The following is a 14304-nucleotide window of genomic DNA, read 5'->3' on the forward strand; positions in this document are numbered from 1 at the left end:
ACACTCAGCGTTCACATTTAAAACATTTCACTCTCCCTCCATTGTGCTTCCCGTGTCAGCGTCGCCAGAGACTGTCGGCACGCCGCTTGTCTGCGGGCCTTAAGCCGTCACCGGAGAAGAAAAGAGACAGCGGGGAAAGAGTGAGTCACAAAGACTTCGCTGCCGTTCATTAGTTTACATTTGATTCTGGCTCGGAGACGTCAAAGCCTTTATACTACAAAAGCAAACGTTCACGTGTGACGAACAGATTTTAACTACGTAACTACTTCTCTCTGGATAAATCTGGATTGTAGATTCAATTCGTCTAGTCGGCATGAATTCATTTGAATTTCTAATTGAGCCCATGTTGGGCTCTATTGCGCCGTCTGTTCTCGGCTGTCTTTACGGTGACTGATGATTGTTCATTCAGTGGGTGGCTGCTTGATATTTGTCCGTCAATGAATTAATCGCCTTTTGGGGGCCTCAACATGCCCGACAATTCATATTTTGGCAAGCGCCAAGGGCCCTAAAAACCATGCTGAAAAACTCACTCAGCAATTTCCTCCTGGAAAGTTAGCCCCCGTCGCTGTTTAACTAATCAACAAATTGGTTTGACATGTCAATCATGACAGGACGCGCACACACAAAATCAAACACCCATGTTCATAATTGAACAGGGAGTCTGCCATTTTGGTTTGAAGCAGCCATTTTGTACTCAGTCGCTGCCTCTGGAAATTTCGAAAAATTAGCCCCAGACACCAATTTCTCCGAATAACAAGTTATCGTGACAGAACATATGAAAAAAAAGTCAAGGGCCAATGCTAATCATTGAACAGGAAGTCAGCCATTTTGGTTTGAAGCAGCCATTTTGCACTCAGTAGCAGTCCCTGTAAATTTAGAAACAATGAGCCCCAGACACCAATTTCTCCAATCAACAAGTAATCATGACAGAACGTATGAAAAAAAACGTCAAGGACCAATGCTAATCATTGAACAGAAAGTCAGCCATTTTGGTTTGAAGCAGCCATTTTGTACTCAGTCGCTGCCCCTGGAAATTTAGGAACAATGAGCCCCAGACACCAGTTTCTCCAATCAACAAGCAATATGGTGGACGTGTATCGTGACAGAACGCATGAACTAACTCAAGGACCCGTGCTAATAATTAAACAGGAAGTCGGCCATTGGTTTGAAGCAGCCATTTTGCACTCAGTAGCAGTCCTTGTAAATTTAGAAACAATGAGCCCCAGACACCAATTTCTCCAATCAACACGTAATCGTGACAGAACGTATGAAAAAAAATGTCAAGGACCAATGCTAATCATTGAACAGAAAGTCAGCCATTTTGGTTTGAAGCAGCCATTTTGCACTCAGTAGCAACCCATGTAAATTTAGAAACAATGAGCCCCTGACACCAGTTTCTCCAATCAACAAGCAATTCGGTGGACGTGTATCGTGACAGAACGCATGAAAAAACTCAGGGACAATGCTAATAATTGAACAGGAAGTCGGCCATTTTGCACTCAGTAGGAGTCCCTGGAAATTTAAAAAAAAATGAGCCCCAGGCACCAATTTCTCCAATCAACAAGTAATCGTGACAGAACGTATGAAAAAAGTCTCAAGGACCAATGCTAATAAATGAACAGGAAGTCTGACATTTTGGTTTAAAGCAGTCATTTTGTAGCCCCGGCCCCTGGAAAGTATGAAAAAAATTAGCTAGAAAAAGCTAGAAAAACGCGCACCTGGACACCACCGCGGACATGTGTATCATAACAACATACGAAAAACTGAAGAATCCAGCGTCTGAGTTGAACAGGAAGTTGCCTATTTTGGTTCAAAGTAGCTATTTTGGCCAAATTCCAGGGCTTGTTAATTTTACACCTTCCACCTAGGGAACCGAGCCCCAAATCAAAAAGATGTGTAAGTCAAGCTTTCGTGCCTCTGTCATTAATTGTTGGCAGAGCATTTGAGAATTTGCCATGAACAAGGGGGTGCAAGGGCCTTGTTTCATTATTATTCCGATGATGTTCCCGGCACTCACCATGTCCGTGCCCAAGTCGATGCAGAGGATGGTGACCGTTCCCAGCGGAAGGGGAACGCTGGCGATGATGAAGAGCAGGAAGGGTGAGATCTCAGGGATGTTGCTGGTCAGCGTGTACGCGATGGACTTCTTCAGGTTGTCGAAGATGAGCCGCCCTGCAGCGATAAAGACATCAGCGTGGGATAACAATCCTCGTAATAAAGTCTGGATTTTCGTTTTCCTGGTGTTTGAGACTTGAAGTAAATTGAAAATGCACAGCGTCTGCCTCCGGAGTGAGTGACTTTATTAGCCGCCACCGCCGCCACTTTAGATTAAACGCCAGTCTCCTGTGGAAAGCCTCAGCCCCCTTCTCCTTACAAAGCTCTTTATATTGTTGTTTGCATATAGTCCCCTCTGTGTGCGAGGCCTGATCATAAATATGCAAGCTCTACGCTCATGCAAGAAACCCCCGTGCCACCCGGGATCTATTTTTTTGATCTACTGGAGGAGCATTTTGCTATTGTGACTTCAGGAAAACCTCAATGTGTTAGCTCACTGAGTCGGTGCGTTTACAGGCACAGTTTTAAAAGCTCAAACTACAACGTTTACAACCCACACAAACTTTTATGTTGATTGGTGAAGCTGGTGTCAAAGGCCACACCCACATCCGACCGTGGAGGCTAAAATGCTTTGCAATTTAGCATCATCCATCCGTCTATAGTGCAGGGGTCAAACTTTTTGAAACTGAGAGCTACTTATTGGTTACTGATTAATGCGAAGGGCCAAGGACCAGTTTGATACGTACTTGTAAAATAACAACTTTGCTCAAATTATCATGAATGACATGCTATTAATAATGAATGATGTTCATCTGTGTGAAGAAGACGATCATGTCAATGACTTCTCACAGTAACTATCAATAATTATTTAACCAATAAATATCAAGATGCATCACTTCATTTGTAAAATTATACTCAACAAAAATTAAAAAAACACTTTTTTTGCTCCCATTTTTTATGCGATGAACTCAAAGATCTAAAACTTTTCCCACGTACAAAATATCACCATTTCGCTCAAATATTGTTCACAAACCAGTCTAAAACTGTGATTGTGAGCACTTCTCCTTTGTCAGTACCGGTGACGTGCGGTCAGGATAGGCAAGGTAGGCACTGCCTACCCCAGGCTGAAATGAAAGTTGAAGCCGTTGGGCTTTTTCTATTTATTTTAATTATTTCTTTCATTTCAGAAAGCCTACACTACCTATATGTTTAAAAGTGACAACATTTGGTGATTCTCATGCCTCAATTAAAAATGACTCATTACTTCTTCAATGCACTGGGCTACAGTACAGAATCATTATTAAAAAAAAAAAATATATATATATATATATATATATATATATAAAAAAAAAAGACAATTTATTGATTTTTCTGTCAATCATGCATGAGATGACCAACCTGCAGCCGCAGATGATTCGTGCATCGCTGTGGTCGTATTAGGGTGTGTCCCAAGAAAGGGCCTACCAGAAGGCTTAACAGTTTCATACACTATTGTGCCACTTCAACTTTCAGTTTGAGAGTGGCACTCAAAAAAAGCTTAAAAAGGAAAAAGAGCGCCGTGACAAAGACCTAATGGGCCAAATTCCCAAGCTCACTGGGTTTTTAAGACGCAAAAAACGCGGGCTTCGGCGAAGAAGGAGCAGGGGAAGTGGGAGGTGAGACGGGCCTAATCGGCAAACGGGCCGCCACGACTACACTTGAGGCCGCCGCCACCAGCTGCAGCGACAGCGCCCAGCCAGTCCGGGGAAGGAGAGCCCGGAGCATTTGACGGAGGAAGAGGACGACAAAGATGAAGCCGCTCCTCAAGAGGATCCGGCTCGTCCTGCTGCTGCTGCAGGAGGGCACAAGGACTCGGACGACCCTTATGACACACATCCTGCTCGATGGGGACACCCTTTAGTTGTCGAAGACAAGGTGCGTGCATACTTGGCTAGAATTTTAAAAAACAAAGATGTTTTTTCTCCAGAACGCACTTTACACAAACACTTACTAATGGGGAAAGTGTGCAAAGAGAATGTCTGTGCAAATCCCTTCAAAGTGGCAACACATTTTGCTTTGCATGCAAAGTTTTTGGTGGTAAAAATAGAGCTGAATCAGCATTTTCTGCATCAGGATTTTCTGATTGGAAACTAGCAGATGAGCGATTACGTGAGCATGATAATGGCCATGATAGCTTTTATTAACGAGTCAGCTGAACACGATTTGGTGGATTCTGAACTATGAATGTCAGTACTGGTCTTATGTGTTTGTTTGTTTGTTTTTTTGTCAGAGGAAGCATCCACCAATTTGGTGATGTCCACAATGGTAACTATTTGGGATGTATGAAACTGTTAAGTCAATTTGACCCTTTTTTGAAATCCCACATGGAAAAATATGGAAATGCTGGAAGTGGAACACCCTCATATTTATCTTTAAATGTGTGTGAGGAATTTATCGATCTGATGGGTAAAAAAGTGAAATCGGAAATTGTTGGTAAAGTGAAATATTTCTCCATTAGTGTTGGCATTTCCCATGTTGATCAGACGGCACGGGAGACGATGGGTACGAACCCCGCTCAAAGTTGCAGAGCAAAAAAATGTAAGACTGCAAAAGAGAGTAATGTTGTTGTTGTTTTTTTCTACTCATACAGAGGAGGCATATGTTGAAATAGTTTTAATGTATAGCATCTTGTATCTGAGTATCAAGTATCTCGAGGTCAGGCTGAGTGTCCTCTTTTTTGGGAAATGAAAATGTGGTCACCCTAGGATACGTTGTACACTCGCCTGCCGATACACAAATTTGTAATTGGTGTGTGCGTCTCAATTTGCGACTGCCTGCATACCCAAACCTAGAGCTCGCAGCACGTCACTGGTGAGTACTGACTGTTTTTTTGAGCCCCCAGACAAGACTGCACCTTTCAGAGTGGCCTTCTATTGTAGGCATTTAAGGCACACCTGTGCACTAATCATGGTGTCTAATCAGCATCTTGATATGGCACACCTGCGAGGCAGGATGGAATATCTCGGCAAAGGAGAAGTCTAGCCCGCGGTCTATTCACGTGTTGACTCCCTGGTCTAGTATATATGTCAGAATCATATTTGGGCACAATTACGCAAGATTCCGAGGAGGAGATTGCTAATGGCTGTTTTGTATGGAGGACCAAAACTGCCAAAACTCTAAATAAATAAATGACTAAATAAAGAAATACAATTTTGAATTATTTTTTTCTATCCATTTTTATTTTCACTTTTAGTCATTTATTTATTTATTTAATCAATTATACATTTTGAATTTTGGCAGTTGTGGTCCTCTATAGTTTTGAACCACATTTATTCTGTTCAAATTTGGGACATGGGTCCTTGAGACTTTTCGTGTGTCCTGTTAAAATAGACATGTTCACCCAATTTTGTATCGATTGGCGAAAACTGTTGTGGGGCAATTTTTTATTAAATTGTTTTCCAAGGGGGGCGTATGAATGTGAAATGACTGCTCAAACCGAAATGGCCGACTTCCTGTTCAATGTATGGGTCCTTGAGACTTTTTCCTACATCCTGTTATAACATATCTTCCCACAATTTTGTGTTGATTGGAGAAACTAGTGTCAAAGACAATTATTTTTCTAACTTTCCAAGAGGTTGTGTGAAATGAACAAAGTTGGCTGACTTGTTCAATCTTAAGCATGGGTCCTTGAGACTTATTAGTATTGACATGCCCACCCAATTTTGTGTTGATTGAAGAAACTTGTGCCAGTGACTAATACTTTTCAAACTTTCAAAGGAGTGTGACTGAATGCAAAAATGACTGCTTCAAACCAAAATAGCCAACATCCTGTTCAAATTCAAGCATAGCTTCTTAAGACTTTTTGACGTGTCCTGTTGTGATAGACAGGTACACCAAATTCTGTTTTGATCCGAGAAACTAATGACCAGGGCTATTTTTTTACATCTCTGTTGGTATGACAGAGTGCGAAATGGCTGTTTCAAATCAAAATGGTGGACTTGCTGTTCAATTTTAAGCATTGGTTCATGAGACTTATTTTAAGTGTCCTGTTGTGATAGACAGGTACATCAAATCCGTTTTCATTCGAGAAATTAATGTTCGTTTTTTTTGTTTTTTTTACTTTCCCGTTGGTATGGCAGAGTGCGATATGACTATTTCAAACCAAAATGGTGTACTTCCTGTTAAATTTCATGCATGGGTCTAAAAAGGGGACATCAACCCAAAAAAAAGAAAAAATCTTGACCATAATATGTTCTGTGCAGCCCCACTAGTCTAAATATGGTATTCTGGTTAATATTTCGTTAATGGAATTTGAGTTAAGCAACAAAATCCAACATTTTTTTATCAATATCAGAAAGCGGCCATTTTGCCACTTGCTCTCGCATGAAGATGACATCACAGTTGCTTAGGTCTCAGGCAACAACCAATCACAGTAGAGCTTCAGAAAACCGATGAGCTGTGATTGGTCATTGCCTTCGCCCTGAGCAACTGTGATGTCATCTTCAGTCGACAGCATTGGCAAAATGGCCGTCCCCCGAGATAGATGAAAACAGCTGGATTTTGCTTCATAACTCATATTCCACACATGTAATATTAATCAGAATGTCATGTTTCGACTAGTGAGGTCACATCTGACATATTATTGTCAAGAAATGTTTAAGGTCGACTTCTCCTTTAAGACCTTTTCATGCATCCTGTCATGCCTGACCGATGCACCAAATTTGGTGCTGAACTGTCAAACTTATATTCCATTTTTGAATGGAATAATGTCACAAAGCCTTTCCCGTGAATCGGTTCCTGTCCTTGCCAATCACTCACCCTCCTCTACGCCGGTGACAATGGAGGCAAAGTTGTCGTCCAGCAGGATCATGTCGGCCGCTTGCTTGGACACATCTGAGCCGGCGATCCCCATGGCGACGCCGATGTCGGCCTTCTTCAGGGCTGGCGAGTCGTTGACGCCGTCACCCGTCACGGCCACAATGGCCCCCTGCGGACCCCCAGATGGCGGGAAAAAGTGTCAAGTAGAGTGAGATAAGTGGCATGATTTAAGGCCCCGCACTTTCCTCTTAATAACGTCTTTTGGAGAAAAGTCTCGGGGGAGATTAAATGAGGAATGGAATTGAGTCGTAATCATTCAGTGGGCACAGTGAGAGGAAGTCGAGAGGGGAATTGGAGCTTGACCTCAAGTGTGCCCGCACGCAGACGCCACAGGCATAGATTAAAATATCGCGCGTACACACAATTATGTTCAACCGGCTATTCATCACTGTCTACACACATACACACTCACAATAAGACGACAAGGACATGAAATAATAAACACACACACACACGCACCCAAACAAAACCTCTGTTTTCATTCGCAATGTCCAGTTTAGACATTCAAGTGCATTCAAAACAAACAAACTTACATTCAACACACACAATCACACACTTCAATGGATACATTGGTATGCAGCCGCAAGACGACAACATTCACAGAGATGCACAAGCACGCACCCACACACACACGCACACACACACAGGCATACTCCATAAGGACTCATGGAGAAGAGCACTACATAAACATTAGGGGTGGGAATCTTTGAATGTCTCGCGATTCGATTCGATTCCGATTTTTGGCCCTGCGATTCGATTCAGAATCGATTTTCGATTAGGGACGATTTTTGATTGAAATGATTTGATTGACAATGATTTTTGCTTCAATCTATCGATGTGCAATGAATTGTAAGGATCTACTCCAGTCAGCCTCGCTAATGCTAATTAGCGCGCTACTCACGGTACTTTTATCACTCAAAAGAACGGCTCCACACTGCAAAAAAACAACTTTTATTGGAATAACTTGATCGTGACTTTTTCCTTCTACTCTCTAATGTGGCTACAACTTAACAGTGTATTAGACCGCGTGGAACCACACTGCCCCTAAGTGGCCAAATCGGGTACAACATGAACAGCGCTCCAAATAAAGGCACACACAGACAAAGGCAAGACAGTATCAAATAATTTAAATAAAATTGATTTTGGGACATTTAAAATCGATTCTGAATCGTACTAAATGAGAATCGATTTTTTGGCACACCCCTAATAAACATTTACACACACACACTCGAGTTGGGGCCTGACACGAAATAGGGTCTCAAAAAGTATAAACGGACAGGGATACTTAGACACACATACGCAAACATACACGCACACAGTCCAGTGCTAATGAAGATTTTATATTGTCCTCTATGGCTCCTGATCCAGAACATAAGACGCACAAGGACACTAACTCGGTCACTCACTCACTCACTCTCGCAACGTCCTCCCCCTACCTGTCTCTGACATCCCTCCACGATGATGAGTTTCTGCTGCGGCGAAGTTCGAGCGAACACAATCTCGGTGTGGTTCTTCAGCAGGTCGTCCAGGTACTCGGAGCTCATGTGCTTCAGGTCCGAACCGTGGACCACGCAGGCCTTAGCGTCCCTGGGGTGGAAAATAAGGCAGAGAGTACACACTTTAAGGCAAGTTTTTATATATATATATATATATACAATATTTTATTAGATTTATATAGTTGATATAGTATAGCACTATTCAAATTCAACATGGATGGTAATGAGCTACATTTACTCAATTACATTTACTAAAGTAACTTATTGCAAATTGTAGTTTTCAGAATTGCTTGAATACAACTTTTTAATTGACAAACTTCCCCTTACATCTTCTGTTTCATCAGTCCAACTTGTGACACTTTACTCCATTTCACCAATCAAATGGAGTCCGTCAGTCACATGACCACACAGTCTGAAAGTGACTCATTTACATAAAACTGGTCTAAATCCAAATTTAAAGAAGTGAATGGATGGCTGGATTATGAAAAAGTACAGCGATGTCAGCCTAAAACTGTCAGCATTTCAGCCTACAAGAACTCCACTTGGGACGCGTTTGCAAAATGTAATGCTACAACTACAGCACCTGAACGCAAATCGCAGTTTCTCTGACCGACCCATTCAGACCAGTTGGGAGTTTTCTCTTCTTTGCTTTAGAAAGTGTTGTGCGTTCTCAAAATGAGCAGGGAGAAAAGCAAGCCACAATGTATGCACAGTACTGAAGATAAAGATGTAAGTCGGTAGAATTCAAATTGTGCTTTTTCACGTGTATTAACTTAGAAAGTGAATTTAAGAACATTTATTGTGGCTGAATTTTTCTTAGTTTGTTATTTAATTTACAAAAATATTATTTATGAAATGTTATTTTTGTGCAGTATTTGAATGTGTATTTCATATTTAGTCGATTTTTTTGACTATTTGACATTCATGCGCTATTAAAAAGATTAAGCATAAATCATTTGATACTATTACTTGAGCAGTTTTTTTTCTTCACTTTTTTCACAAATTTTGCTTGCAAGTCGAAGAATAAATCTGAAGTTACTCACTACTACTTGAGTCGTTTTTTTCACTTGTATCTCAAATTTTTTGCTTGCAAGTCAAAGCATTAATCTGAAGTTACTCACTACTTCTTGAGTCGTTTTTTTCACTTGTATCTCAATTTTTTTGCTTGCAAGTCAAAACATTAATCTGAAGTTACTCACTACTACTTGAGTCGTTTTTTTTCACTTGTATCTCACATTTTTGCTTGCAAGTCAAAGCATAAATCAGAATCTACTTACTATTACTTGAGTAGTTTTTTTGCTTGCAAGTCAAAGCCATCCAAAAAAATCAACCGAACAACAACTTGTATCTTAAACAAACAAATACTCCGAATACAGCCACGGCGCCATGGAGACGAACCCCAAAACGTACCTGGGGTTCACTTGGCCGAGCGGGATGTTGCGGCGCTCGGCGATGTCCTCCACCGTCTCGTTGCCCTCGGAGATGATGCCCACCCCCTTAGCGATGGCCTTGGCCGTGATTGGGTGGTCGCCAGTGACCATGATCACCTGAGCGCACATTCATCGTCACGACATCATTCAACTTCCTTCCATCTCATACAACTGCTACTAATGCAACACGATGCCTTCAGGGCCCATCAGTCAGCTCAATTGACAAGAATGGAGCCGTTAGTGCCACAAGTGCTTTAGTGAAAAACGACTGTGATGTGTCGCCAAAGCAGCGCTGTGATAAAATCCAGGGATCCCGCAGCAGCAGTGACGGGTATGGCATATGTCACGCATGCCCCTTTCGTTTGTGATCATTTAGAATTTTAAGGTAAAGTGGGAGATAAGCAACAACTTGCAGAGGTGTGTGGATCTAAATTTGTTTTACACAAAACGTCATGACGTGATGTCCACTGGGGATTTTGCAGCTAACCCTTTCTGGTTTAGGGACCGCCCCCCACCACATCCATAGAAAATCTATAGTAAAAAGCTAAGAATGAGCCTTTTAAAAGATTGATGTTTTAGCACGAACTTTGTTGTGTTCCAATGTGCACAGCATTTCTGTCTGACAATTATTTGACACGCACATAACTCTAGATATTTTCTGCTTCAATAAGTGGAAATGTTCATCCTAACATTGCCACAATAGCAGGCGGCCGTAACCGGATTTGTTGATTAGCAAATAGCCAACGTAACCCCAACAATGGAAAGAATATTGACTTGATCCTTCCATATCCGAGGATGTAAGAGGAGGCATAAATCTTAAAAGGCCTTCTCGGTGCTGTGGAGGAGGCTTTACAAAAGACGATGTATGTCTGCGAAGGGTTATTTGTCCAAGCCCTGTAAACACTGCGTGTAGAAGGTCGCAACTTTTCAAAAGTAGATTAGACAGAGCTGTTATTTGTCATTCAAGGCCTGACTACTTTGCAGTAAAACAGGGTAAGAAGAAAATGTTCATAGTTTTGTTCATAGATGCCTTAACATGTTACATATTTACATATACAGTGGACTCCCACTATTCCTGGGGCATATGGGCCGGATGTTAGATACCACTTATTTTCAGACCAATACCAGTATAAGTACTCAACTCTTGAGTAGTCACTGATACCGATACCAAGTACTGATACCACTAGTACTTTTTTGATAGATAAAATTTACCCCCAAAAATCAATGACTGATAATGTTAAAGAAATTCCTGCAGTATATATACCAATACAGCATTTTTCTTTAATTAAAATTGCATGAAATGAATGTCATTTTCTATATTTCAAATTTCTCCTTTCTAGTTCTTGATCGTAACATGGCCACAGTTGTGAGTACCTTGAAATAAAGCCTGCGAGTTTGCAAACTTAGGGGCGCACTGTATGGTAAGAAAAAGTCTTAATGCCCATAAAATAAAATAAAAACTGCTGCAATTCTTTTGATATTTTCAGAGGTTGAAATTGACATGAGTAGAGATGTACGTGTGAATTTTGGTGACGATTCAGAGCATTTTTGTGTTTAGCTTTTGTACTTTTAAAAGGATATTTGACTAATTGAGCCATTTTCAGCAGTGAAATGTTATTATTTTGTCCAGAATGAATTTGATAACTACATTATTTTTTGTATACAATTAATACCATTAAAAGGTAATTTTTCCACTTGCTGCCGACTGAAGATGACATCACCTGTGCTGAGGAAGTAGGTAACGACCAATCATGGTTCACCTGTTTTCTGGGTTTGGTCAGCAAACTGAGCCATGATTTGTCGTTACCTACTTCCTCAGCACAGGTGATTTGAATTTTTTTTTTAAAGATATTATTTCTACATGAAAAATAATGTTATCGAATTCCTTCTGGACAAAATATTAACTTTTTACTGCTATACATGGTTCATTATGGTTCATTAATTTTAAAAAATATTTTAAAAATATATACATTTTTTTTTTTTTAAATACCACAGCGGACCTGAATCCGCGAACCGCAGTGCAGGTGTGTGGGGGTCCACTTTATATTTAAATACTTTGAGTAAGACTATTACGGAAGCGTATTGCATTCACTTGGAAAAAAAAATATCCTGTTTTTCAGACAAATCTTTGGGGGGAGCTTTGTCAGAAAAACAGGAGGTTTTTTTTCCCCAGTGAATGCGATACGCTTTCGTCGACTATAGTTTATATTGAAAATCTGTAGACTTATAGTTCCTCCAGAAGTAGTCGTTCACACAGATAACAACACTTGCCGTCAGTCACAATAACGTGCCAACCGGGTTCTACAAAGTGTTGTCGGAGCAGAACGCCCTCAGACGAAACCTGGTGACACGCTTCACTTTCATTTTCCACCAACATCACAGAAAGCCCTCAACCGGTGTGGAAAATCTTCAATGCTTGAGCTTTAAATGCAACATGTGTCGTCCGCCCACATGTTTATTTGCATTCTGCGTGCTAACCCACAAAAGTAATGAAATGAACATGTCTATATGTATATTATATGTATATTATATGTATATATATATATGACAGACCCGGAGTCTCTGAGGACCCTTTCAAAGGGTTGATCACGCTTCTCATCAGTATTTAAATGACGCCATGGGGAACGGCTTTCTTCTCAACGGAAGACAAAAACAATTACCTTGATGCCAGCCGAGCGGCATTTACCCACGGCGTCGGGCACGGCGGCGCGCGGAGGATCAATCATGGAGATGAGGCCCAGGAAGCAGAGCTGCTCAGTGGGGAAGTTCACGTCGTCGCAGTCGAAGGCGAACCCTCGGGGGAACTCAGACGCCGGCAGGTTCAGGTAGCAGAAGCCTGCGACGCGGACAAAAACAGACACCAGGATGTTGCTACGATTGGAACGCAATGATGGATGGCCAAAAATGGCTTGAACTTGACTGATGTATTATTTTCGGTTTCAGACATCTGAACAAGTGTTGCTCAAACTTTTTTCGCCAAGTACCACCTAACAAAAATACTAAGCTCGCCATGTAACAGCATCATGACGACATTAAAATATAGAGGTTTTAATCCTAAAAATTACATTTAGCTTGAACATTAACATTGAGCTTAAATAGTGGGGGGGGGAAACTGTCAATAATGATTCAATTAAAATGTATTAGATGTGAGGATCGAAAAATGTACAGCAATAAATTTGATTAAATGTAAATGTATGGAACCTACAAACACAAATGAACTGTACTAGGCCAGTGATCCTTCTTTTTTTTTTATCACTAGAGGGAGTTCACGTCCATTTAGTGGTAGAGAAACACTGAAAATATATATTTTTAAACAAATGGAAACATATAATATAAAAATAATTGTTTTAAACAAACTCAAACTATATTTAAAAAAAGTCCCTACCCCCACCACCATCATTAATTTTAAAGCTTTCATAGTCATTATACAACCATAAAAAAAAACTAATAAAATGTGACAAAAATCAAATTATATAGTTATTTATTTAAAAAAAAATAAGGAAGGTATTGCATATAAACATATGTATAATAGTATTTAGGGCCCGGTTGATATCAGGTATCACTATCAAGCAGTGGCGAGCAGTCATAATAAGCTATAAATGCAGTGCATCAATAAAATCATTGAAAATATTTATCTGTCAGTGTCCTCTATTATACAATACGTTAGTTCTACTGTTTTGGTCTTAAATTCTTGTGTAACTTGTTCTGTTTTCCTCGCGGAGAGAGTTGAAAAGCCGACAGCTTGTTTCGCGCATGCGCAATGAGAAATCAAGAGGTTGTTTCTGTACGTGCGGCAAAAAGCTGGCAGGAAAGCAGCTTATCTGACAACGCGCATGCGCGAAAATGGCTTATTTGAAATGTTCTGCGGTTAACAGTCAGTGGTTCAGTTCGTCGCCGAGTCACAACAATGAGTGCTGTTTTCCTGGAGAACTTTTGAGGAAAAGAAGAATATCATTTCAAGTGGTCGTCCTGAAGTGAAGTCATCACGAAAACGGGGGAAGAATTTCATCCATCACTTTCAAGCCAGGACGTACGAGAAACAAAAATGGCTCGCTGGCTGTCCACAGGTTAGCAAACTGTTGATTTATTTGCTTGTGGCTCCGCTGCAATGTCATTTTTTCCCCTCTCCCGGTTTGAGCCCATTTCGTGGGCACGAGCCAGTTCCAAATACTGTAAATTCCAACGTATTGGCAAATTTGTGGGCATGTGATTGTGTCGTTTCACTCACCACGGTTACATTACAGTGTGTGTGCATCAACCTGCGCCAGTCCTGAATATTTCCGCTTTAATTTTATATCAGCACTGTGGTATAAAATAATAATTAAAAAATAATTAATAATAAAAATACCCCCAAATTTTTCAGCTAGCGCCATCATACCCACTTTAAAAGGTCACCGCTCGCCACTGCTATCAAGCTACTCATGGAATCTGCTGATATCAGTCAGCTTACGGAAAGAAAAGAAAAG

The 14304-nt window shown here is 40.7% G+C and overlaps 1 protein-coding gene across 2 annotated transcripts in view; it reads right to left on the reverse strand.

Moving 5' to 3' along the window:
- atp1a2a (ATPase Na+/K+ transporting subunit alpha 2a) overlaps positions 1–14304 on the reverse strand; it is a 68158-nt gene that overhangs the window by 16189 nt on the left and 37665 nt on the right. For both annotated transcript variants that reach the window (XM_086077308.1, XM_086077309.1), the window contains 5 exons: positions 12499–12674; positions 9819–9955; positions 8349–8499; positions 6853–7021; positions 2018–2172 (listed from right to left, as the gene is read on the reverse strand). In XM_086077308.1, the coding sequence (XP_085933434.1) occupies positions 2018–2172; positions 6853–7021; positions 8349–8499; positions 9819–9955; positions 12499–12674 (788 nt within the window). The remainder of the gene's footprint in view (positions 1–2017; positions 2173–6852; positions 7022–8348; positions 8500–9818; positions 9956–12498; positions 12675–14304) is intronic.

This window comes from Leptonotus elevatus, chromosome 1 (genome assembly GCF_054856555.1).
Source record: "Leptonotus elevatus isolate MCC_2025b chromosome 1, RoL_Lele_1.0, whole genome shotgun sequence".
NCBI classification, from domain to species: domain Eukaryota; kingdom Metazoa; phylum Chordata; class Actinopteri; order Syngnathiformes; family Syngnathidae; genus Leptonotus; species Leptonotus elevatus.